A 26,457-nucleotide genomic window follows, 5' to 3' on the forward strand; every position below is an offset into this window, starting at 1 on the left:
TCACTAAACACATCGAATACGAGATTCTGCTGATCGGAATTAACCATTTTTGAGTGAAAATCCTTCCGACAACGCCTCCATGAGACAGAGCTGTTGTCACAATTATCCAAACGACGACAAAACTCCACAAAGTTCTTCCCAACGAGAGATAAAAGGCTCCAAAAATGGAATTTTCCGCACGATATATTTGTCCAAAGTACAACGAGGTCGATAAAACTAACACTAAAATCCAGAAAAATCGTACAAAAACTTCATTAATTTTTTGTTGCTTCAATTTCTCGTAGGCAAGAGCTCCGAAGACGCCCATGAGATAAGAAGAGGTTCGAGTCCAAATAGGATAATAAAATTCGTTGAGTTGACTCATTTGAACATCAATGAAGAACGAAAAATTTTTCGAATATCCAACGTATGCCGTAATTGACAGTCCCGTAACAAAAAGCGCGAAAAGTAGAAAATTTCCAATTCGTTTGAATTTATTACGAATCGCAAAAATCGCAAGTACTGTGACAAAAAGTTGAAAATCTGCCGAAATATACCAAGTTGTGACGTAACAAATCTCCTCAAAGGGAAATAAATTGTTGATGAAGAGGACATTTCGGTACCAATAATGCTCACAATTGTATGAATCGTTCATGAATGTCATGTAAGGCGATGATTTCTCAAAATACGAAGCTAACGACATGAAAATTAACAAAGCAGGTACGTATGGAATCATCAATCTATAAGAAAAAAAAATGAAATTTATAACAAATTTTTACAATTTTTAGGCATTTACCTTAAAATTCTGATGAAAATCCCCTGAAAAAGCAGTTTAATTGAACTTTTATGTGTAACACTGATCATTCCAAGTCCCATTAAGAAACCGCTCATGGCAAAAAAGTTCTCGATAACCACTTGCCCAATAACAAAAGGAAAAAATTCGATATCATTCACATGTTTTAAGCCTTCTCTACTGTTATCCATCACATAAATCGAGAAATATCCAATATGAGCAAGTACGAGATAGAGAGTTGTTAATGCACGAACACCATGAATGACGAGTCTCAATGGATCTAGTTCCTCATCATACTGAAAAATGCTTTTCAGGTTCTGTTTTAACGAGAAACAATCGCTAATATCTCCCAAAATTGGCGGAATGTGTCTCAAATTTTTAATTTTAGCACTGAATAATGTACAAAAAATCGTTAAAAGGACACAAATTGTTGAAATAATGACCAATGTGATGAAAGTGAATCTTGTACTGACACTCCTGAGAGACGAATCAATCGTTTTTGTATGAAGTACTGTGAATTTCTTGCCAATTATCCTATATTGATCGAAATTTTCGTCTAAAACCTCGTTAATGAGTTCTGTTACATCTGCATTTGAGCAAATTTTTGGCAAACAAGTTCCTAAATGGAGGATATTCTGCAGAAAAAAAGTAAATTTTAGTCTCGAATCGAATAAATTTCAACAAAAAATTACATCTTTGAACATTTTATGCTCCAACTGATACGGCGAATGATGTTCAACGTATGTGACGTAATACAAAAACTCAAAAGGCGCCTTTGCATATGTCAAATTTGCATCATTGAATCTCGAATAACGGTTCGACAAACTCATATCCCTCAAGGAAAGTTGTTGATTTACTCCATAACATGCATCTTTTGATCCTAACCAATAATTGTTGCCCGCAACGAAATCCGAAGCAATGCGCCCAGAAGAATCGATTACTGTACGAAGAAATATTAGTTGAGAAAACGCGCAATTTCCGGATATAACTTACGTTTTATCGTCCATATTTCATCCTCAACGAAGGCTCTTTGAACTTTTTTCAAGGTTTTTTTGCAATCCATGGATACGACAGAGTCTCCATCGAGTTTCAAACCCAAAATATCCTCAACTAAAGAAGTGCCTTTAACGAGAGCGACGTGCAGCAATAAAAAAATCCAGCGGAAAATTTTCATTTTTACGACACTTTGCTTGTCGGTAGCTTGTGATAAACTAAAATCGTTTAATATACATTCGATTAACGCATTCTAGATTCTATGACGTTGTCTCGTGTAACATATCATATTAAAGTGCATTTCTATTCCGGAGTAGTAGACGTCTTGATTTCATTGAGATCAGCTGTTTTTATGTTAATAACTGGAATTAATTTACATTTTCGCGCAATTCGTACCTGAGTTGAATGAATGAACTTGATTTTTCGCCAAACAACACAAATTAAAAAAATTTTCTGATTTTTTAAGGTTTTCTTTTTATTATTTTATGACTAGCAATTTAAGTAATTATCATTTAATTTAAGCTACATATCTAATGGTAATTGTAAATTGTAAGTTTTATGTCAATGAATATGACTAAAGTCGTCGGTATGTTACAGCTTGAAACATCAAAACATGAGTAACTTACATTCAATTTGACTAGAAAAAGTAAAATATTGGGAAATCTTGAATTATTGGTAAGTGAAAACTTAATTTTAATCATTTTTTTGAAAACATCGAGACATAAATAATTAAGTTGTTTTTTTTTAAGGAAACGAACGTGAGAATTTTCAATTCAGGAAAACAAAAAAAAATAATTCAGCTACAAACGCACGCATTCAACAGAGAGATAATCGCCATTCAGTACATATAGAAGTCATAGAGATTTTCCACGGGAGAAATGGGCGTCGTTTGTGGCGGATTTAACGCTACTTGCAAGTAATTCGTAATTCTATGCGGCAACCCGAGCGCCTGTAAGTCTTTTTCCGAATGAAGTCGCTGGATGATGATGGCTCTACATCGATCCTGCAAATTGACAAAATCGCGTCGTGTCTCGCTGAGTGTCATTTCCGTTTTGGCAGCGGTCGAACACACAATCGGATACAGCGAGTCTCGTACTTCGTTCAAGCCACGAAATGCAACGCCAAGACATTGCCCGTCTTTGTAATATGTCATTGTGCCGGCAATACCATCGAACAGGATACCGACAGTTGTTGCTTCGTTCTCCTTGAAACGTTTCGTGTATGTGCGAACTTCCCCGTTGTGCCATAGAAGACCTTTGTGCGACAATCCCCATCCATGTTTGTCTTCGCCGAGCAGATTTGTGAAGGAATTTGCATGAACACGAGCTAACTTTGTGCCAATTCCGAACATCATACTGAAGGAAATGGGAAAATTAGTTAAATTTCATGTCATGAGATGAAAAATTTACCTCGTGCCAAAAACTCGTTGAGAAACTTTAATTTCCCAATAATATCTACCATTATTTAATACTCGATTGCCACGAATTCCCGCTGTGCCTTTACTCCAATTTGGATGAAAATGTACAGTTCTGCTATTTTGCCCGCTCAATCTGTAATTTATAAAAATTTCAATATCAGTTTTTTTAAATAATTTTTTTCATTATTTTTAATTTATTTTATTATTTTTTTTATTTAATTTTTAAATTAATTTTTAGTCAAAATCTTTAAAGGTAATTTTCAAAATTTTAAATAATTTTTTTATTTTAACTTTTTTTTAATTATTCTAATTTTTATTTTTTAAATTAATTTTGAATGAAAAATTAATTTTTTTGTCAAATTAAAATTTTTAATTTTTTTTTATTATTTTTTTTATTTTAATTTTTTTAATTATTTTTAATTTTATTTTTAATTAAATTATTCTTCAAAGTAATTCTCAAATATTTGAATAATTTTTTATTTTTATTTTTTTTTAATGAATTTTTAATGAATAATTTATTTTGTAGTCAAATTGAAATATCATTTTTTTTATTTCATTTTTTTTTATTTTAATTTTTTTGTTATTTTTAATTATATCTTTAAATTAATTTTTATTCAAAAATCTTTAAGGTAATTTTTTTAAATTATTTTAAATAATTTTTTTAATTTTTTTTAGTTTTTTTTTATTTGTTTGTTATTATTTGAACTTATTTTTTTATTATTTTTTTTTAGGCTTAAACACTTAAAAAAATGGATTTACTTAAAGTCGGAAACAATTCTTACCTCACTTCCTGTGATCGATCCCGCTTATTCCATGTCCAATTATCTTCGCATCCGTAACACAGAGGTCTCTCCAACATCAAAGGCTGTAACTGTGTTGATTGCGGCGACGGCGGGACAATATTATGATTTTGTTCCTCCATTTGTTCAATTGCATTCGTCATTTTTCGTGTTTCTTGTGACAGTCACGCACGCATTAATCACCCTTCCTCCTGTTTTTTTTTTGTAGTTAATATGTATCCTTTTATCGATGCACGCGGATTACATACAAATGTATGTCAATAGAATTCGTGTGTTTGCGTACGGAGGTCACCAACCTTTTTATTGTAAAGTGTAATATTGAGTATTTTTCAGCAAGTGTCTCGACTTTTCTATTTTTTTTTTTTTTGACAAATATTTCTTATGTTGCTATGTTGTTTTTTTTTTGTGGAAGATGGAACTTGTTCGATGTCTAAATGCTATTCTAATTTTACAAAAACGGCAATTACAACTTTATCGATGCATGTTACAATTTCTCTCGAGTCATTCAATTTCAAGTCATATTATTGTTGAGAAAGCACCCCCTTGTTCTTGCTGCATGTTATTTTCGTCGAGAGTGATATGATAAAAAAAAAAGTTAGTATAGTCGTCCCTTTTCCTTGTTGCGTAAAGTTGTGGATTTCTTCTTGCGACCCTCTCCCTCTATCAAACGTGCACGATGCGCCGTATGATGTCTACCGCCGTTCGATGAAGCACTCGATCGATAATTATGATTATTTCGGCTTTCGCTATCTGATATCAGTCTATTTGTCGAATTTTGCCCGATGACCCATGAATTGTAGACGCGGAGCACGAGTTTGTTCAGGTATATCGTGATTTGTTTGAAGATCAACAAAATCAGAACGACAACCATGCAGGACGATTTACGTTTTTACCTTTTCCCCACAAAAAAACGAAAATTCAAAACTTTAAATTCTTGTTTCTTTGAATTTCTTTGTATTGCACTCTGAGTGAATCACACCCTTTGATTATTTTCTCACAATTTAGGATTCTTATTAAATCCTTATTTCTTGCTCTTTTCACACATCCTTAATTTCTGTCGAAGGATAACTCGTTCCTCAAATGATTTTTCCGATTTTTGCGAGTTTTTGGCTTTTTAAAAGGATTTTTTTAATGGAAAACTATCTGACTCACAGGAAAGTCCTTGTTTATCCTGTTGTTTATGAAAATAATATGAACATATTGAGTGAATGTATGAGTGACGATCAATATTTTATTCAATGTCCTTATTGGTTAACGGTAAATGGCGAGAACCAATCACGACGCAGGAGATAAGAAACGCGCGACATGCACTCAAAAGTGCATGAAAATGGAATTGTAACTGTCAATTTCGATGATAAGAGATAAAACGGTATTTTTTAAATTTCAAATTCAAAAAAACATAATTATTTTAAATAATTTTTTTGTAGAAATTCCGAAGTACTAATGAAAGAAAATGTAAAATTTTTGGTACGTTTTTTTTTTGTATTTTTTTTTTATTCAACATTTTTTGTATCTTAAAAATGTTCATAATTTTAATTTTTTTTAAATTTTTTGAATTTTCATTTATAAATTTTTCAATGAAAATTGTGACCTATCCAAGATTTTCAAAAAATTTTAAAAATTTTAATTTTTTTTTTTAATTTTTCAAAAAAAATTTTTTTTTTTCAAATTTTAAAAAATTTTCTATAAAAAATGTTTACAATTGGTTTTCAATGTGTTTTTTTATTTTTTTTTTATTTTTAAAATATTTAAATAAATTTTTGAAGTAAAAATTTTCAATTTTTGAAAAAAAAAAAAATTTTGCATAAAATTTAACGTTCAAAAAATTCAAAGAAAAATGAAATTAAAGTTACGTGCCTCCAACTTATGAAATCCACAGTCACGAAAAAAGTAAATACACGGAAATTTCTCTCGCGTGAAAAGTCTTAATTTCCCCGAAAATAAGGAAAAATGAATTGAAAAATCGTGTCAATTCAATTCTTCATCCTCGTGCGCAGTGAAACAATCCAAAAATCCGCTAAATAAAGCGGAAATACACGCAAAATTCGCAGACTTTCACTCGCCCATATAATAATAAATAAACCATCATCATCGAGACACATTAAAAATCGGATCATCGAATAAATGAGCAGTTAATTGATTTTTCCGGACAAGTATTGATAAGAGCACGACATTACATCGCAACCGATATCGATTTGCCGAGAAATGGATAAATGTAAGTAAATGCAGCGAAAATGAGTGAATGACATGGCGGAAAGTGCTGTCGTAAGCGATTGTTGGAAGAAGAAGAAGGAATTTCGGACACAGTTACACAGTGTTTGTTTAGTATTTATTTAAATTTTATTATAATTTTTCGACAAACAAGACGATCGGTGTTTGTCGTTCGTGTAAACGTGTCTCTTCGGCTTGAATGAAATCAAGAATTTAATTCAAGACGGTGTGCGAGAGTGTTTTTGTTTTGCACTCTCTTACTACAATCATCGCAAAAGGGACGTTATTTCAATAAATAGGCTATTCGGTCAGACAGTTTGTTGTTGATTGTGCCAAAGTCAGGTCGTTCATCGGCAATTTCAACGTGAAAAAATAACAAAGAAGTGCAAAAATCGAAAAAAAATACGAAAAAAGGTGAAATTCTTGAAATATTTCGAATAAATTAGTCGAATAAGACGCAAAATTAATAGAAAGAAAGAGGAAAAGTGTGTGTGTAGCTGAAAACTGTACAAACGGGCTCGTTGACCTTGAACATGATTGGATGACTAACATCGCGCCATCCATACTCTCGTACGAGGATCTCTCGTACAGCGATAAAATCATACGGTTTTTTACTCGTTCGCGTGTGTTACATATAAAATTGGGTATTATGCACCTTTGGATAACGACGGCGCGTCGGAGGAGATGTAAATAAATAACCGGTCGACACATTTTTTTCGTATTGTTTGCATTTTGACGTGTTTTGCGCTTCTGTTGTTGTTTACGGAAGTCATTGCATCGCCGACACGTCGCAAGAAACGCTCTTGATCCATTTTTCCACGTATCACAAATTGATAGATGCAACGTTGCATAACATCTTTCTTCGTTTTATTGATTGATAAGCAAAGTCATCGCGGAATAAAAAGCGTTTCTGTCAATTTGCGTATGTGAAATGGAGATAGGAGCTTGTACGAAATAAAAATTCAAGGTGATAACGAGTATTAATTTAATTTGTAACGAAGTCAAAAGCACGAAGAAAGCCAAATTTGCATAATACTCCAACGTATGCGTTACAAAAAAGGTCGCGGAATGGTCAATGAGTTGTCAAATGGAATTTGGAGTCATTTTTATTTGTGTTAGAAATGACGGAAAAATGTACTTTTGACCGCCAACTATTATTTATTGATCGATCATTACACACATCATCTCTTATCATGAACTTATCATCCGTATTACGACAGCTGACGTCAATTTATTGAAATTTCTCAGGCCCGCGACGCGTGGATCGTTCCTTAACTCATGGCAAAAAGTCTCGCATATCAACAAAAATTGCAAATTATGACAACGAACGGTGCGTTATCTCACTCAAATTCGTGATTTCTTAGACTAAACGACTAAAATTCATTTAAATTAATCGACAATTTGTCGCATACACTCACACAAAAAGACAAACGTTCATAGAATTTGCCTCGTTACTGACAGTGTGTGTTGCGCTATCGTCGTGAAAAGTTCAATTTTGTGTTCGAAGCGATTTTCTTATAAGAAACTGAGAAATTCCATGAAAATTACTTAATAATCGTTCTCCGGGTAATCAATTCACAATTAACACGTTAATGAGGTGATCTTTTTTTGCAGTAAACGTAATTTCGAAGGTTATCATATTACCGATGAGTAGTCGGGCACGAAGTTCGACCTTCAGTGGCAATGCAAATGCCAAAAAAATCACAGTTTTGAAACGCATTAGAAGCTTCTTGCAAGGTTAGAAGTGTTTGGACCCCAAAAAGTGACTAATTTGCATGAAAATACAAAAAAAAAGTTTTGTGCGTGAAATTCATTTAAGAAAAAAATTAAATGGAATAACAAAAGACACGGAAATTCTAAATAATAACAAGAGAAACAGTGAATACCCATATGATAACTATACTATTGATGTCCTTTGTCACTCTAATCACTTTGTATTACATAATTCGTGATTATTTTCATCCAAAATCGACGCAACAAGTGAATAATTTTTGTACGTTTCTTCCTCCTTGAAATGTTTTTTCCTCAAATTTTAATTTTTTTACTAATTTTTTTTTTCTTTTTTGTTTCAGGCGGCAATTCTATTGCATCTAACTCAAATACAGACTCTCCTCACGCGAATTCTGTGACAACTCCCGTGGCTTCGTCGACACCAAATTGTACAGTAACAAATAAAGAACCCGATTTATCGTCTCTTGCGAACGAACTAAAGCGCGTTTCCTTCTCCTCGAACTTGACATCCTATCAAACTATGGAAGGCGAGGGCGCTGAATCGACAAGACCCAGTTTTCTTGTTGGCGAAGAAAATGGCTCGCCTGAGGCAATGGACTCGCTTGAAGCAACTGATGACTTTCCGCCGATAGAAAATGGGAAAATGTCGTCGTACGAGGCAAAGTTGTTGGAAAAAAGACGTCGGTTGAGGTAAGAATTTAATTTTTTAGAAAATATTGCGAAGCACTTTTTTAAATTTTTAAGAAAAATCATTCAAAAAATTTTTTGAGAAAAATGAGAAAATGAATGTGAAAAATTAAAAAAGTGAAATTTTGAAAGTTAATTTAAAAAAAATTTTTTGAAAGTTTAAATTTGTGGATTTCGTGAAAAATGAGAAAATGAATGTAAAAAATTTAAAAATCAGTAAGCCGAAAAAAATTTTTCAAAAAAATCAAAAAATTCAGTTACAAAAACGCTCAATTTCATCAATACGCAGCTGCTGTAAACGACAAGCAACGAAAAAAAAGCCGGCTTCCCTTTTCTCTCTCGTTTCAGTGCAAAACTCTCGCGAAATCGACAAACATGTGATTACACGACGCTGTAATAATTGCTATTGGTACAATTTATTGCGTCATACCGTATTGCTTGCTTCACATTTATTCATAAAAAGACAAAGTTGACTAACCTCCATAGCAAAATATTGCTTAAAGTTGTTTAAAAATCCACACGCGAGCACTCTTCTCGTCTATTTTTGCCATTATTTCAACAAAAATGTAGAGAATCCCCCATTTGACGTCACACAAGCCAATATGTGCCGAAGAAAAAATCGTACGATAAACCTGTTTCCATTTCTTTCTCGCTACCATTCATCCATTCAGCGACGTTGTTGTTGTCAAAAAGCTACCTACCGGTCGGAAACAAACTTTTCTTCGTACATAGCTAAATGTAGCAAAAGTGACAATGAACGAGAGACTCGTAGCTGCTTTGTTGAATGTTGAGTCATGTCAGTTGAGTGCGAGTCGTGGCTGAAATAAGACGTGAAACGAGATTTTACTCGTCTTGTTTACTTTGTCGCTTAATTATTATTAGTTTATGATTAAATAAATATCAATATTGGACGTTCGTCGTATGTTCATAGTGAAAGTTTCTAAAAAAAATAACAAAATTCAAACTAAAAATGTGCTGATCGAAAAATTAAACAAAAATATCAAAGTAGTAACAAGCACAAAGTCCGTCAAAAAAATATTTTCGCTACAAATTATCACCAAAAAGCTACAAAATCGTCAAAATTGGGTGCAAACAAGTAAATTTTACGTGGCTCGTCATGTAAAAACAACCGAAAAGTTGTAACGTAACTCGTGAATAATTCGAAAGTGAAAGAAATTGAAAAAATATACGAAAAAAAAGAAACCTGTTGACTTCGTAACACAAAAATTGTTGAAGCAACATGATGAATACCGCGAATATCAATCAGTTCAGCGAATTACAAGCGAAAAAAACATTGAATGTCAAGGATAACTTGATGCAATTTAAAATTTCCAGAAGAATCTTTTTTAATTCAACAAATATTTGTCACTTTGATCGATTTTTTCGCTTTCAAAGCTAAAATCCCAATAAATTATTCATATGGAAAAATAAAAAATCAATTCAAATTACTCGCAATGTTACAAGCAAGTTAAATAATAAACTCGCTTCGTGTACCTTCCTTATCAATATTCAACGTTCATATGAATGAAACACACAGCAGTGCAATGAAATCACGATAAATTTAATTGTTTGTTGTACTATCGGCGTAATGTGAGGTAAAACGGAGGTTAACTGCTCATTTTTCATTGCAAACTCACATGTTAAGACGCACGAGAGAAAAATGGAGCAACAAGTTTGTGAACTTGAGATAATTTTTTAAAATAATAATTGATACGGAAGCACAGAAATTACAAATTACACGTGAAAGGTCAAATTTTTGTACCAACGGAGAAAGTTTTTTTTATTATTTTCTTAATTCAATGACCATGACTTTCATCCAATTTAATATCAGCAGAAAATAATTAAAGTTAATTAACTATAACGTTGTCCTGGGTTGATATTATTATATCATTATTATTTGTCGTAAAATGTTCAAGTGAATGAAGGTCATTTTTTCAGGTTTTTTGAGTTTAATTTTTGTTTTTGAAGACATAACATGAAAAAATGAAGGGCTTATTGAAAAATTTTTTGAGACAAACTTGATTTTTTTTTTAATTTTTTCTAGCAAGTTTTATTGAACAAGTTTTATTAAAGCTGTAAAGGTTATGAAGTTCTAATATAAAAAAAATAAAAAAAAATATATTAAAAAAAAATATTTAAAAAAAATTTAAAAAAATAAAATAAAAAAAATTTTTTTCACTAACAAAAAATTATTTAAAATTGAAAAAAAATAAAAAAAAAAATTTCGCTAAAATTGTGTGTTGACTCGAGAAGATAATTTTTCTTCATGAAACAAAAAAGTATTTAAAATTAAAAAAAAAAAAAAATTTTTTTTCGCTAACATTGTGTCGAGTAGATAATTTTTCTCCATGAAACATATGCTCGGAGACGCATCGTTCTCGAGTTATAAGATCAAAACAGATCTTGTAGAGCAAAATCAATATAAATTTTATAATAAAAATGCTAAAAATAACTTTTTAAATCTTCTAAAAGTTCAAATGATGCTCATTAACGACGTAATAATATCCGAAAAATTCGACAAATCATCTAATAATTTTTTGTTGCATCTCATAACAAATTTTCGCATTAATTAAACTGGTTTTTGTCTCATTTGACGTCAGAAGTATTTTTTCTTGTTTACATTAGATGACCAGTTTCAACTCAAATGTTGACCGACTTGAAGTACTTCTCGCAAACAATTCACGTAAGAACTGAAAAAAAGTTACTTAACATATTAAAGCCACAAAAAAAAGTTCTACCTTGAATTGGTGCTACGTCATGGTCATCATCATCCGTAAGCCTGTTTTAGTTGTTCTCGCGTAAATCCGTTTCTTCAGTTGTTTCTCGAACTTCGACGTAGCAACAACATTTTTGGTGATAATTTTGCGCGAAAATTATTTTTTTCGACTTAAAAAAATAAAAATTATTTTTTTGTGAAAAAGGCTCTCTAAAAGATAAAAAAACAGACTGTCTCAGTTCATAATAAGAATAATGTTGAAACGTCGTACAAGTAAGAGATTTATTCTCGCCGAAAGCGGCGAAGACGTAACTTGGGACCCGAAAACAGACACAACGAATGCCGATCAAACAGCATCTATCACGCAAATTCCGACAATTGCGGAGCCCGATGTGGTTCAAGGCACGGAAGATAAGGCAGAAGCTGCGGAATTACAACAAAAAAACTTACAGCAACAACAACAGCAGCAGCAACAAAACAACCTGTTGAAAGTCAACACAGGCGGACTAACATTAAAGTACGTTTTTTTTTTGCGCGTTAAATTTTTGTGCAATCATTATTACACAAATAATAGCATGTCAATGTTAAACAACGACGTTCCTTTTGTCATTTCGTCGATTTTTGCGAGTCAGTTGTAAAAAACAAACAAGAAGTTAAACAGTGTGTGATGATTTGGTGTGATAGTTTATCGAAAATTTTTCAGTTGCTTCCCGAAAAAGTACAAAATGTTGATCGAGAGAAACAAAACAGAATTTCAAGGCACGTGTCTCTCATTTTTTTTTTTTTTGCTTATTAAGTAATAATACAAAGTGAGCGAATTACTGAAGAAAATTGAGTAAAGCACGAAGAGAGATAAAATTTATTTATTTCTATTGTAAAATTTTTCGTCGTTAGTCGATTGCTGTTCTTCATATAGACAAGTTCAGAAGCAAAAATAGAAACAGCAAGTCATAAAGATTATTTTTTTTAATCAATAAATTTTTAAAAACTCGTTTTTTCGGTAGAAAATGTTGTTTTATCAAGGTCAAGTTCAATAGTTTCACTTTTGTTTACTTGCTTGCACAACATATTTCCCTGAAACGGTGAAAATGAAGCAAACTAAAGGTCGTTCACCCCGCTATTGGTATGAAAAGTGTTTTTTGAGAGGTTTTTCAATCGATCATATGATCGAACCAAAGAGTGCTTCGCATTATCTCTAACTCGTATGACATTTTTTGCATTGATTAATAAAATTTTTCATTTTTTTTTCCATAGGCCAAGTATGTCCCATGGCACGGGATTGGGCTTAGATCGACATCAAGAACGAGATTTCATCCTTTCGACGACGGAAGAGTTTGTGAAACGTTTTGGCGGAACACGCGTGATTAATAAAGTTCTCATCGCTAACAATGGCATCGCCGCTGTCAAGTGTATGCGTTCGATTCGTCGATGGTCTTACGAAATGTTCAAGAATGAACGTGCTGTGCGTTTCGTCGTTATGGTTACGCCGGAAGATTTGAAAGCGAATGCCGAATACATCAAGATGGCGGATCATTATGTGCCTGTTCCGGGCGGATCGAATAACAACAATTACGCGAATGTCGAATTGATTATCGATATTGCGTTGCGAACGCAAGTTCAAGCTGTTTGGGCTGGATGGGGACATGCTTCGGAAAATCCCAAATTGCCTGAGTTGTTGCACAAGCAGAATTTGGTGTTTTTGGGACCTCCTGAACGTGCAATGTGGGCTTTGGGAGATAAAGTTGCGTCGTCAATTGTCGCACAAACAGCTGATATTCCAACGTTGCCATGGAGCGGACAAGAATTGAAAGCACAATACACGGGAAAAAAGATCAAAATTTCAAATGAACTTTTTTCACGTGGATGTGTTCAATCCGCAGAACAAGGTTTGGCTGCTGCCGAGAAAATTGGATATCCTGTGATGATTAAAGCTTCTGAGGGAGGCGGCGGAAAAGGTATTCGTCGTGTTGATGGCGCCGACGAATTTCCCGCATTATTCAGACAAGTTCAAGCAGAAGTACCCGGATCTCCGATTTTTGTCATGAAACTTGCCAAAGGAGCGCGTCATTTGGAAGTTCAGCTACTTGCTGATATGTATGGAAATGCCATCAGTTTATTTGGGCGTGATTGTTCCATTCAACGTCGTCATCAAAAGATTATCGAAGAAGCTCCTGCCATCGTCGCATCGCCTGATGTCTTTGAAGATATGGAAAAAGCTGCTGTTCGTTTGGCAAAAATGGTTGGATATGTTTCCGCAGGTACAGTTGAGTACCTTTACGATGGAAACGAAGGAAAATATTATTTCCTCGAGTTGAATCCAAGATTGCAAGTTGAACATCCATGCACGGAAATGGTTGCTGATGTTAATTTACCCGCTTGCCAATTGCAAATCGGTATGGGAGTCCCGTTATATCGCATCAAGGATATTCGTTTGTTGTATGGCGAATCGCCATGGGGCGGCACAATGATCGATTTCGATAATCCAAGTCAAAAACCTCGACCATGGGGACATGTAATTGCTGCTCGTATTACTTCTGAGAATCCAGATGAAGGATTTAAACCAAGTTCGGGTACTGTGCAAGAGTTGAACTTCCGTTCAAGCAAAAATGTATGGGGATACTTTAGTGTAGCAGCAAGCGGAGGACTTCACGAATTCGCAGATTCACAATTCGGGCATTGTTTCTCATGGGGTGAAAATCGACAACAAGCCAGAGAGTAAGTTATTATATTTTTTTTTTGCTTCAAATCAAAATCAAAAATAAAGTTTAAAATTTTTGAAAATAAAAAAATAATTGAAAAAAAGGTTTGAAATACTATTTTCATACAAAATGACAAATTTTAAAAAATTTTAGCGTAATAATATTTTTGATTTTTTTTAACTATCTACTTTAAAAATTGTTAATTTAAAATTGATTTCACAATGCATTCATAAAAAAAATAAAAAAAAAAAATTCATAAAAAAATTGTAAAAAAATTTTGAAAAATATTTTTAGAGAAGAAAATTTATTTTAATTTACGATTTTCTGTATAAAAAAAAAATCTTAAAAAAAATTATAACTTTTTCAGTAATTTTTGTAATTTTAATTTTTGATGAAATTTTTAAATTTTTTTTATTTTGTCCTTTTTATTTTATTTTTTAATTTTTTTTTATTTGATTTTCGACTTTATTTTTGATTTTCATTTAAGCCTTTTTAAAAATTTAATGCTAAAAAAAATATTTTTTTATAGAAATTTGGTTATTGCATTGAAAGAACTTTCCATTCGAGGAGATTTCCGTACAACTGTTGAATATTTGATCACGTTGCTTGAAACCAACAGTTTTCTCGATAACACAATTGACACGGCGTGGTTAGATGCGTTGATCGCTGAACGAGTTCAATCAGAAAAACCCGACATTTTGTTAGGAGTCGTTTGTGGTTCATTATTAATTGCTGATCGACAAATCAACGAAGCATTTTCAAGCTTTCAAACATCATTGGAGAAGTAATTTCTTTTTTTTTTTTGAAATTTTTAACAACTTTTTAATGTAATTTTTTTCTTCAAGGGGTCAAATTCAAGCTGCAAATACTTTAACAAACGTCATCGAAGTTGAATTGATTTCTGATGCTCTCAAATACAAAGTTCAAGCAGCAAAAAGTGGTCCAAACACATATTTCCTCGTCATGAATGGCGATTTCAAGGAAGTCGAAGTTCATCGATTGTCCGATGGGGGAATGTTACTTTCGTTAGAAGGCAATTCCTACACGACTTATTTGAAGGAAGAAGTTGATCGTTATCGTATTGTTATCGGTAACCAAACATGCGTGTTCGAAAAGGAAAATGATCCATCAATTTTGAGATCGCCATCCGCGGGAAAATTGATCAATTTGTTGGTCGAAGATGGAGCGCATGTCAACAAGGGACAACCTTATGCTGAAATTGAAGTTATGAAGATGGTTATGACTCTCACATCGCAAGAAAATGGCACGGTAAACTTTGTAAAGAGACCCGGAGCAGTTTTAGATGCTGGATCGTTGTTGGGACATTTAGAGCTTGATGATCCTTCGTTAGTTACGAAAGCTCAACCATACAAAGGAACATGGGGTACAATTGAAAATACCGCCATTCCCGAAAAACTCAACAGAATTCATCATTCGTACAAGACAATCTTGGAAAATACACTCGCGGGATATTGTTTGCCTGATCCTTACAACGCCCCACGTTTGCGTGAAGTTATCGAAAAATTCATGCAAATTTTGCGAGATCCTTCACTGCCATTACTCGAGTTGCAAGAAGTTATGGCTTCGATTTATGGTCGTATCCCAACAATTGTCGAGAAGAAAATTCGCAAACTCATGATGTTGTACGAGCGAAATATCACGTCTGTTCTTGCGCAATTCCCTTCGCAGCAAATCGCAAGTGTGATAGATAGTCATGCGGCGACGCTCCAAAAACGCGCGGATCGTGATGTTTTCTTCCTCACAACTCAGGGCATCGTTCAACTTGTTCAACGTTATCGAAATGGCATTCGAGGAAGAATGAAGGCTGCTGTTCACGAGTTACTCCGACAATATTACGCCGTCGAGTCTCAATTCCAACATGGGCATTACGATAAATGTGTGCAAGCGATTCGGGATAAACATAAGGACGATATGGCAGCTGTTGTTGCTACAATTTTCTCTCACAGTCAAGTTGCGAAGAAAAATTTGCTTGTTACGTTGTTAGTTGATCACTTATGGAGTAACGAACCTGGATTGACGGAAGAATTGGCAGCAACTTTGAGCGAATTGACGTCTTTGAATCGTGCGGAACACTCAAGAGTTGCTTTGAGGGCGAGACAAGTCTTAATTGCGGCTCATCAACCTGCCTACGAGTTGCGTCACAATCAAATGGAATCAATTTTCTTATCAGCTGTTGATATGTACGGGCATGATTTCCATCCGGAGAACTTGCAACGATTGATTTTGTCGGAAACGAGTATTTTCGATATCTTACATGACTTTTTCTATCACACAAATCGCGCTGTGTGCAATGCCGCTTTGGAAGTTTACGTTCGTCGTGCCTATACTTCGTACGATATCACTTGCCTTCAACATTTGGAGCTTTCCGGCGAAGTGCCCTTGGTTCATTTCCAATTTTTACTGCCGACATCACATCCGAATCGAATTCGCATCAATGCTGATAACACAGTTGAACTCGATCTCGAAGGAAGTTTCATGCGAACAGGATGCATGGCTGCTTTTGACTCTTTCGATCATTTCAAACAATATGCTGATGAAATTCTCGACTTGCTCGAAGATTTCGTGACGCCAGCTGTCGTTTCGAAGAACATTTTAGACGCTGTCGATGCAGCTACGGGAGATTCGTTATCCGATGGGCGTCACAGTACCTCCATTAACGTCTCAATTTCCGAAAATTATGGACGAGCTGAAGCAATTATCCAATCAACGGAGCCAATTCACATCTTGAGCATCGCTGTTCGTGATACCGGAGACTTGGATGACATTCAAATGGCAAATCTCTTTGGTAGTTTCTGTACTTTGCATCGTGATGAGCTTCTGACACGTCGTGTGCGACGAATTACTTTTGCTGCTCTCAAAAAACGACAATTCCCGAAATTCTTTACGTATCGTGCGCGTGATTTGTTCACCGAAGATCGCATTTATCGTCATCTCGAGCCAGCATGTGCATTCCAATTAGAGCTAAATCGCATGAGAACGTACGAATTAGAGGCGTTGCCGACGGCAAATCAGAAAATGCATTTGTATTTGGGACGAGCAAAAGTCTCCAAAGGTCAAGAAGTGTCGGATTTCAGATTTTTCATTCGTTCGATCATTCGACACAGTGATTTGATCACGAAAGAGGCCTCTTTTGAGTACTTGCAAAATGAAGGAGAACGCGTTTTGTTGGAGGCGATGGACGAATTGGAAGTTGCTTTCTCACATCCGCATGCAAAACGAACGGATTGCAATCACATCTTCTTGAATTTCGTTCCAACTGTCATTATGGATCCCGCGAAAATCGAAGAATCAGTTACGAAGATGATCATGCGTTATGGGCCTCGTTTGTGGAAATTGCGTGTCTTGCAAGCAGAATTAAAAATGATCATTAGACAAACGCCGCAATCGCCGACACAAGCTGTTAGATTGTGCATTGCCAATGATTCGGGATACTATCTCGATATTGCCATGTATACAGAATATACGGACAAAGAAACAGGAACGGTAAGATTTTTTCATTTTTTCAAAATTTCATAATTTTTTATAAAAATTTAATCTGAGACATATTCATAAAATTGAAGGATTTTTTTTTAATTTAAAATTTGTTAATTTTTAAAAATCGAAAAATTTTTATAAAAATTTATCTGAAATAAGAAAAAAAAAATTTTTTTTAAGTTTTCAAAATTTGTTAAAAAAAAAAAATTTGAAATAAAAAAAAATCACAAAAAGTTATTTTTCAAAAACATGAAATTTGAGAAAAGGTTATAAAACTGATTTTTTTTTAAATTTCATATTTAAAAAATAATTAAAAAAATGAATTTTGAGAAAAAATTATAAAATTATCAAAATTGAGTGAAAATTAAAAATTTAAAAAAAAAAATTATTTTTTTAAAAATGATAAAAAAAAAGTTAAAAATTTAGATTTTAAATTTTTAATGAAATTATAAAAATTTTTTAAAAAATATTATGAGAAAAATTTTTTTTAAATGAAAATTTAAAATCAATCGTAAAAACATTTCAAAATGTTTTTTTTTCATTTCGTTTAAATGAACATAAAAATTAAAACTTTTTTTTGTACTTTCAGATTAAATTCCAAGCTTATGGAAGTCGTCAAGGTCCCTTGCATGGATTGGCAATTTCAACGCCTTACGTGACGAAGGATTATTTGCAACAAAAACGTTTCCAAGCCCAATCAAATGGAACAACGTACGTTTATGACATTCCCGATATGTTCCGTCAAATGACTGAACGACATTGGCGTGAATTCTCCAAAGCTCGTCCCACGGAAGACATTCGAATGCCGGAAAAGGTTCTCATTGAATGCGTTGAACTCGTACTTGATGGCGACGGTTTGCAAGAAGTTCAACGTTTGGGCGGCGAAAACGATTGCGGAATGGTTGCTTGGCGCATGGTTTTAGCAACTCCCGAATTTCCCGATGGCAGAGAATTGATTTTGATTTCGAACGATTTGACGTACGTCATTGGATCGTTTGGACCGAAAGAGGATTTGTTGTTTAATCGTGCTTCGGAATTAGCTCGTGCACGTAGAGTTCCGCGAATTTATCTCAGTTGCAATAGCGGAGCTCGTATTGGATTGGCAGAAGAAGTAAAAGCTTTGTTCCGTGTTGCGTGGGAAGATCAAGATGAGCCTGAAAAGGGCTTCAAATACATCTACTTGACGACAGACGATTACAGCAAAATTGCGAACAAGAACTCTGTACGTGCCATATTGATCGAAGATGAGGGAGAGCCTCGTTACAAGATTACCGACATCATTGGCTTGCAAGATGGATTGGGCGTTGAGAATTTGCGATATGCTGGCATGATTGCGGGCGAAACGTCGCGCGCTTACGAAGATATTGTCACAATTTCGATGGTAACGTGTCGTACAATCGGTATTGGATCGTATCTCGTGCGTTTGGGACAACGTGTTATTCAAATCGAAAACTCGCACATTATTTTGACGGGATATGCTGCGTTGAATAAGCTACTTGGGCGTAAGGTTTACGCGTCAAACAATCAACTTGGCGGCGTGCAAATCATGTACAATAACGGCGTCACGCACAAAACGGATGCTCAAGATCTTGACGGTGTCTACACAATTCTTCATTGGCTCTCTTACATTCCCGATGCACGAGGCGGCAAATTGCCCATTGTCTCGATGAGTGACACAATTAATCGTCCCGTCGGTTTCATGCCTACCAAAGCGCCGTACGATCCGCGTTGGATGCTCGCAGGTCGTGTCAATCCAACAAATCCCACGGAATGGGAAAGCGGATTCTTCGATCGCGGATCATGGAGCGAAATTATGGAGCCATGGGCACAAACTGTCGTTACGGGACGTGCGAGATTAGGCGGCGTACCTGTTGGCGTAATTGCTGTCGAAACGAGAACTGTTGAAGTAACGATACCCGCAGATCCCGCCAATTTGGATTCTGAATCGAAGACGGTACAACAAGCTGGACAAGTTTGGTATCCTGATTCGTCGTACAAAACAGCACAAGCCATCAAGGATTTCGGGCGTGAAGAGTTACCATTGTTGATTTTCGCCAATTGGAGAGGATTTTCAGGAGGACAAAAAGGTAAAAAATTGAAATTTTTCAAAAAAACAAAAAAAAAATTATCATTTACCTTTTTTTCATAGATATGTACGAACAAATTGTGAAATTTGGTGCTTACATCGTCGATGCTCTTGTGCAATACAAACAACCTGTTTTCGTTTATCTCCCTCCAAATGCTGAACTTCGCGGAGGCGCATGGGCTGTTTTAGATTCGCTCATCAATCCTGAATACATGGAGTCATATGCTGATCCCGAGTCACGAGCAGGCGTTTTGGAGCCCGAAGGCATTGTTGAAGTCAAATTCAGGGAGAAAGATATCACAAAAACTATTCACCGAATCGATCCTGTTGTATTAAAAGTAAATTTTAGAAATTTTTATTTTTTATGAAAAATCAAAGTAATTTTTTTTTTATTTTCAGCTCAAAGAAGAACTTGCAAAAGCAAACGGTGACAAAGAAACGCTCACAAACACGGAGAATAAAATCAAGGAACGCACAAGTCTCTTATTGCATGCATATCACACCGTGGCAATTCACTTTGCCGACTTACATGACACTCCTGAACGAATGCTCGAGAAAGATTGCATCAAAGAAATCGTTTCATGGCGCACTTCCCGGTCATTCTTCTATTGGAGATTACGTAGACTGTTGTTGGAACGGACGTTTGTGCAACAAATTCAAACAGCGCAACCCGAATTCAGCGTTGGACAAGCCAAAAATATGCTCAGAAGATGGTTCGTGGAAGATTTGGGAGCAACAGAAGTAAGTTTTTCACTTTTTGTGTTTTTTTGCGAAATAATTATTATTTAAATGTTTGCTTTGCAGGCATACCTTTGGGATAAAAATGAAGAAATTGTTAGTTGGTTGGAAAAACAAACGAAACCAGATTCCGTCGTACTGAAAAATATTGCAGCTGTGAAAAAGGACGCCATTATCTCACAAATTCAAAAATCATTAGAAGTAAGTTTTTCGGTTTTAATCAAAAACATTTTAATTTCAATGGAATTTTCTTGTAGGAATGTCCTGAAATCGCACTCGATGCTGTTGTTGGACTTTGTCAAACGCTTTCACCAACAAGTCGAGGCGAAGTTGTTCGAACATTGGCTCAACTTGCGTTACAAGAAGAACAAGAAGCAAATAACTCAGGATGACCAATCATCAGAAACTATCAAAACGCAATTCCATAGGTTTTTACGGTGTACGGACAAATTTTGCTTCTTTTATAATTATTTTTAAATATTATTATGATGAATATTTATTTAGGGGAAAATAAAATAAAATGAAAATGTTGTTAAATTACCTGATTTTTTTTTATTTCATCACATATCGACCCCATATGAACAGAAATCATCTTTAGAATGCATATTTATTAACTTTTAGCTTTGAAACCCATCAAAAGTTGGTTGAAAATTGACTTGAGAAAAAAACAACGATTTTTGCTCCTCATATGATAAAATCGTTGTTTTTTTTATTTCGTCAAAAATCGATCAGATATCAATGGAAATCAACTTTAGAATGCATGTTTATTAACTTTTAGCTTTGAAACCCCTCAAAAGTTGGTTGAAAATTGACTTGAAAAAAAAAACAACGGTTTTTGCCCCTCATATGATAAAATCGTTGTTTTTTTTATTTCTTCAAAAATCGATCAGATATCAATGGAAATCAACTTTAGAATGAATATTTATTAACTTTTAGCTTTGAAACCCCTCAAAAGTTGGTTGAAAATTGACTTGAGAAAAAACAACGATTTTTGCTCCTCATATGATAAAATCTTTGTTTTTTTATTTCTTCTAAAATCGATCAGATATCAATGGAAATCAACTTTAGAATGAATATTTATTAACTTTTAGCTTTGAAACCCATCAAAAGTTGGTTGAAAATTGACTTGAAAAAAAACAACGGTTTTTGCCCCTCATATGATAAAATCGTTGTTTTTTTTATTTCTTCAAAAATCGATCAGATATCAATGGAAATCAACTTTAGAATGCATGTTTATTAACTTTTAGCTTTGAAACCCATCAAAAGTTGGTTGAAAATTGACTTGAGAAAAAAAGTACGATTTTTGCTCCTCATATGATAAAATCGTACTTTTTTTTATTTCGTCAAAAATCGATCAGATATCAATGGAAATCAACTTTAGAATGAATATTTATTAACTTTTAGCTTTGAAACCCATCAAAAGTTGGTTGAAAATTGACTTGAGAAAAAAAGTACGATTTTTGCTCCTCATATGATAAAATCGTACTTTTTTTTATTTCGTCAAAAATCGATCAGATATCAATGGAAATCAACTTTAGAATGCATGTTTATTAACTTTTAGCTTTGAAACCCATCAAAAGTTGGTTGAAAATTGACTTGAAAAAAAACAACGGTTTTTGCCCCTCATATGATAAAATCGTTGTTTTTTTTATTTCTTCAAAAATCGATCAGATATCAATGGAAATCAACTTTAGAATGCATGTTTATTAACTTTTAGCTTTGAAACCCATCAAAAGTTGGTTGAAAATTGACTTGAGAAAAAAAGTACGATTTTTGCTCCTCATATGGTAAAATCGTACTTTTTTTTATTTCGTCAAAAATCGATCAGATATCAATGGAAATCAACTTTAGAATGCATGTTTATTAACTTTTAGCTTTGAAACCCCTCAAAAGTTGGTTGAAAATTGACTTGAGAAAAAAAGTACGATTTTTGCTCCTCATATGGTAAAATCGTACTTTTTTTTATTTCGTCAAAAATCGATCAGATATCAATGGAAATCAACTTTAGAATGCATGTTTATTAACTTTTAGCTTTGAAACCCCTCAAAAGTTGGTTGAAAATTGACTTGAGAAAAAAAGTACGATTTTTGCCCCTCATATGATAAAATCGTTGTTTTTTTTATTTCTTCAAAAATCGATCAGATATCAATGGAAATCAACTTTAGAATGCATGTTTATTAACTTTTAGCTTTGAAACCCCTCAAAAGTTGGTTGAAAATTGACTTGAGAAAAAAAGTACGATTTTTGCTCCTCATATGGTAAAATCGTACTTTTTTTTATTTCGTCAAAAATCGATCAGATATCAATGGAAATCAACTTTAGAATGCATGTTTATTAACTTTTAGCTTTGAAACCCATCAAAAGTTGGTTGAAAATTGACTTGAGAAAAAAAGTACGATTTTTGCCCCTCATATGATAAAATCGTACTTTTTTTTATTTCGTCAAAAATCGATCAGATATCAATGGAAATCAACTTTAGAATGCATGTTTATTAACTTTTAGCTTTGAAACCCCTCAAAAGTTGGTTGAAAATTGACTTGAGAAAAAAAGTACGATTTTTGCTCCTCATATGGTAAAATCGTACTTTTTTTTATTTCGTCAAAAATCGATCAGATATCAATGGAAATCAACTTTAGAATGCATGTTTATTAACTTTTAGCTTTGAAACCCATCAAAATTTGGTTGAAAATTGACTTGAAAAAAAAACGGTTTTTGCCCCTCATATGATAAAATCGTTGTTTTTTTTATTTCTTCAAAAATCGATCAGATATCAATGGAAATCAACTTTAGAATGCATGTTTATTAACTTTTAGCTTTGAAACCCATCAAAAATTGGTTGAAAATTGACTTGAGAAAAAAAGTACGATTTTTGCTCCTCATATGGTAAAATCGTACTTTTTTTTATTTCGTCAAAAATCGATCAGATATCAATGGAAATCAACTTTAGAATGCATGTTTATTAACTTTTAGCTTTGAAACCCCTCAAAAGTTGGTTGAAAATTGACTTGAAAAAAAAGTACGATTTTTGCTCCTCATATGATAAAATCGTACTTTTTTTTATTTCGTCAAAAATCGATCAGATATCAATGGAAATCAACTTTAGAATGCATGTTTATTAACTTTTAGCTTTGAAACCCATCAAAAGTTGGTTGAAAATTGACTTGAGAAAAAAAGTACGATTTTTGCTCCTCATATGATAAAATCGTACTTTTTTTTATTTCGTCAAAAATCGATCAGATATCAATGGAAATCAACTTTAGAATGCATGTTTATTAACTTTTAGCTTTGAAACCCATCAAAAGTTGGTTGAAAATTGACTTGAAAAAAAAGTTTTTTGCTCCTCATATGATAAAATCGTACTTTTTTTTATTTCGTCAAAAATCGATCAGATATCAATGGAAATCAACTTTAGAATGCATGTTTATTAACTTTTAGCTTTGAAACCCATCAAAAGTTGGTTGAAAATTGACTTGAAAAAAAAACAACGGTTTTTGCCCCTCATATGATAAAATCGTTGTTTTTTTTATTTCTTCAAAAATCGATCAGATATCAATGGAAATCAACTTTAGAATGCATGTTTATTAACTTTTAGCTTTGAAACCCCTCAAAAGTTGGTTGAAAATTGACTTGAGAAAAAAAGTACGATTTTTGCTCCTCATATGGTAAAATCGTACTTTTTTTTATTTCGTCAAAAATCGATCAGATATCAATGGAAATCAACTTTAGAATGCATGTTTATTAACTTTTAGCTTTGAAACCCCTCAAAAGTTGGTTGAAAATTGACTTGAGAAAAAAAGTACGATTTTTGCTCCTCATATGATAAAATCGTACTTTTTTTTATTTCGTCAAAAATCGATCAGATATCAATGGAAATCAACTTTAGAATGCATGTTTATTAACTTTTAGCTTTGAAACCCATCAAAAGTTGGTTGAAAATTGACTTGAGAAAAAAAGTACGATTTTTGCTCCTCATATGATAAAATCGTACTTTTTTTTATTTCGTCAAAAATCGATCAGATATCAATGGAAATCAACTTTAGAATGCATGTTTATTAACTTTTAGCTTTGAAACCCATCAAAAGTTGGTTGAAAATTGACTTGAAAAAAAAAAAACGGTTTTTGCAACTCATATGATAAAATCGTTGTTTTTTTTATTTCTTCAAAAATCGATCAGATATCAATGGAAATCAACTTTAGAATGCATGTTTATTAACTTTTAGCTTTGAAACCCATCAAAAGTTGGTTGAAAATTGACTTGAGAAAAAAAGTACGATTTTTGCTCCTCATATGATAAAATCGTACTTTTTTTTATTTCGTCAAAAATCGATCAGATATCAATGGAAATCAACTTTAGAATGCATGTTTATTAACTTTTAGCTTTGAAACCCATCAAAAGTTGGTTGAAAATTGACTTGAAAAAAAACAACGGTTTTTGCCCCTCATATGATAAAATCGTTGTTTTTTTTATTTCGTCAAAAATCGATCAGATATCAATGGAAATCAACTTTAGAATGCATGTTTATTAACTTTTAGCTTTGAAACCCCTCAAAAGTTGGTTGAAAATTGACTTGAGAAAAAAAGTACGATTTTTGCTCCTCATATGGTAAAATCGTACTTTTTTTTATTTCGTCAAAAATCGATCAGATATCAATGGAAATCAACTTTAGAATGCATGTTTATTAACTTTTAGCTTTGAAACCCCTCAAAAGTTGGTTGAAAATTGACTTGAGAAAAAAAGTACGATTTTTGCTCCTCATATGGTAAAATCGTACTTTTTTTTATTTCGTCAAAAATCGATCAGATATCAATGGAAATCAACTTTAGAATGCATGTTTATTAACTTTTAGCTTTGAAACTCATCAAAAATTGGTTGAAAAGTGACTTGAGAAAAAAAGTACGATTTTTGCTCCTCATATGGTAAAATCGTACTTTTTTTTATTTCGTCAAAAATCGATCAGATATCAATGGAAATCAACTTTAGAATGCATGTTTATTAACTTTTAGCTTTGAAACCCATCAAAAGTTGGTTGAAAAATGACTTGAGAAAAAAAGTACGATTTTTGCTCCTCATATGATAAAATCGTACTTTTTTTTATTTCGTCAAAAATCGATCAGATATCAATGGAAATCAACTTTAGAATGCATGTTTATTAACTTTTAGCTTTGAAACCCATCAAAAGTTGGTTGAAAATTGACTTGAAAAAAAACAACGGTTTTTGCCCCTCATATGATAAAATCGTTGTTTTTTTTATTTCTTCAAAAATCGATCAGATATCAATGGAAATCAACTTTAGAATGCATGTTTATTAACTTTTAGCTTTGAAACCCCTCAAAAGTTGGTTGAAAATTGACTTGAGAAAAAAAGTACGATTTTTGCTCCTCATATGGTAAAATCGTACTTTTTTTTATTTCGTCAAAAATCGATCAGATATCAATGGAAATCAACTTTAGAATGCATGTTTATTAACTTTTAGCTTTGAAACCCATCAAAAGTTGGTTGAAAATTGACTTGAGAAAAAAAGTACGATTTTTGCTCCTCATATGATAAAATCGTACTTTTTTTTATTTCGTCAAAAATCGATCAGATATCAATGAAAATCAACTTTAGAATGAATGTTTATTAACTTTTAGCTTTGAAATCTATCAAAAGTTGGTTGAAAATTGACTTGAGAAAAAACAACGGTTTTTGCTCCTCATATGATAAAATCGTTGTTTTTTTTATTTCGTCAAAAATCGATCAGATATCAATGGAAATCAACTTTAGAATGCATGTTTATTAACTTTTAGCTTTGAAACCCCTCAAAAGTTGGTTGAAAATTGACTTGAGAAAAAAAGTACGATTTTTGCTCCTCATATGGTAAAATCGTACTTTTTTTTATTTCGTCAAAAATCGATCAGATATCAATGGAAATCAACTTTAGAATGCATGTTTATTAACTTTTAGCTTTGAAACCCATCAAAAGTTGGTTGAAAATTGACTTGAAAAAAAACAACGGTTTTTGCCCCTCATATGATAAAATCGTTGTTTTTTTTTATTTCTTCAAAAATCGATCAGATATCAATGGAAATCAACTTTAGAATGCATGTTTATTAACTTTTAGCTTTGAAACCC

At 33.1% G+C, this 26,457-nt stretch overlaps 3 protein-coding genes across 6 annotated transcripts; 1 reads left to right on the forward strand and 2 right to left on the reverse strand.

Annotated features, from left to right (window-relative positions):
* Nucleotides 1-493: 493 nt before the first annotated feature.
* On the reverse strand, nt 494-1,946 carry LOC134829183 (uncharacterized; the record flags this gene model as incomplete). Its single annotated transcript, XM_063842181.1, has 4 exons — nt 1,766-1,946; nt 1,465-1,712; nt 776-1,407; nt 494-719 (listed from the first exon to the last, which is right to left on the reverse strand). Coding segments are annotated over exons 1-4 (1,287 nt in total), but the record flags the coding sequence as incomplete, so codon positions are not given.
* A 346-nt stretch (nt 1,947-2,292) lies between these two features.
* On the reverse strand, nt 2,293-4,989 carry LOC134832039 (SPRY domain-containing SOCS box protein 3). The gene is made up of 3 exons (XM_063845927.1): nt 3,965-4,989; nt 3,175-3,315; nt 2,293-3,120 (listed from the first exon to the last, which is right to left on the reverse strand). The coding sequence occupies exons 1-3, from the start codon at nt 4,123-4,125 to the stop codon at nt 2,604-2,606; spliced, it is 819 nt and encodes a 272-aa protein (XP_063701997.1). The 5' UTR covers nt 4,126-4,989; the 3' UTR covers nt 2,293-2,603.
* Nucleotides 4,990-5,877: 888 nt separating this feature from the next.
* Nucleotides 5,878-20,879, forward strand: LOC134830572 (acetyl-CoA carboxylase). Of its 4 annotated transcripts, none has more exons than XM_063844101.1 (10): nt 5,878-6,197; nt 8,266-8,614; nt 12,582-14,042; nt 14,556-14,810; nt 14,872-17,530; nt 18,111-19,608; nt 19,671-19,945; nt 20,007-20,348; nt 20,412-20,546; nt 20,603-20,879. In XM_063844101.1, exons 1-10 carry the CDS (start codon nt 6,188-6,190, stop codon nt 20,735-20,737), a joined length of 7,119 nt encoding a protein of 2,372 aa, XP_063700171.1. In that variant the 5' UTR covers nt 5,878-6,187; the 3' UTR covers nt 20,738-20,879. The 4 variants fall into 4 exon arrangements, with proteins under 4 accessions (XP_063700171.1, XP_063700173.1, XP_063700169.1 ...); XM_063844103.1 differs by lacking the exon at nt 5,878-6,197 and adding an exon at nt 6,455-6,607; XM_063844099.1 differs by lacking the exon at nt 5,878-6,197 and adding an exon at nt 7,645-8,186.
* Nucleotides 20,880-26,457: the final 5,578 nt, after the last annotated feature.

The sequence above is a fragment of the Culicoides brevitarsis genome, chromosome 2 (genome assembly GCF_036172545.1).
Source record: "Culicoides brevitarsis isolate CSIRO-B50_1 chromosome 2, AGI_CSIRO_Cbre_v1, whole genome shotgun sequence".
In the NCBI taxonomy this organism is placed as follows: Eukaryota; Metazoa; Arthropoda; class Insecta; order Diptera; family Ceratopogonidae; genus Culicoides; species Culicoides brevitarsis.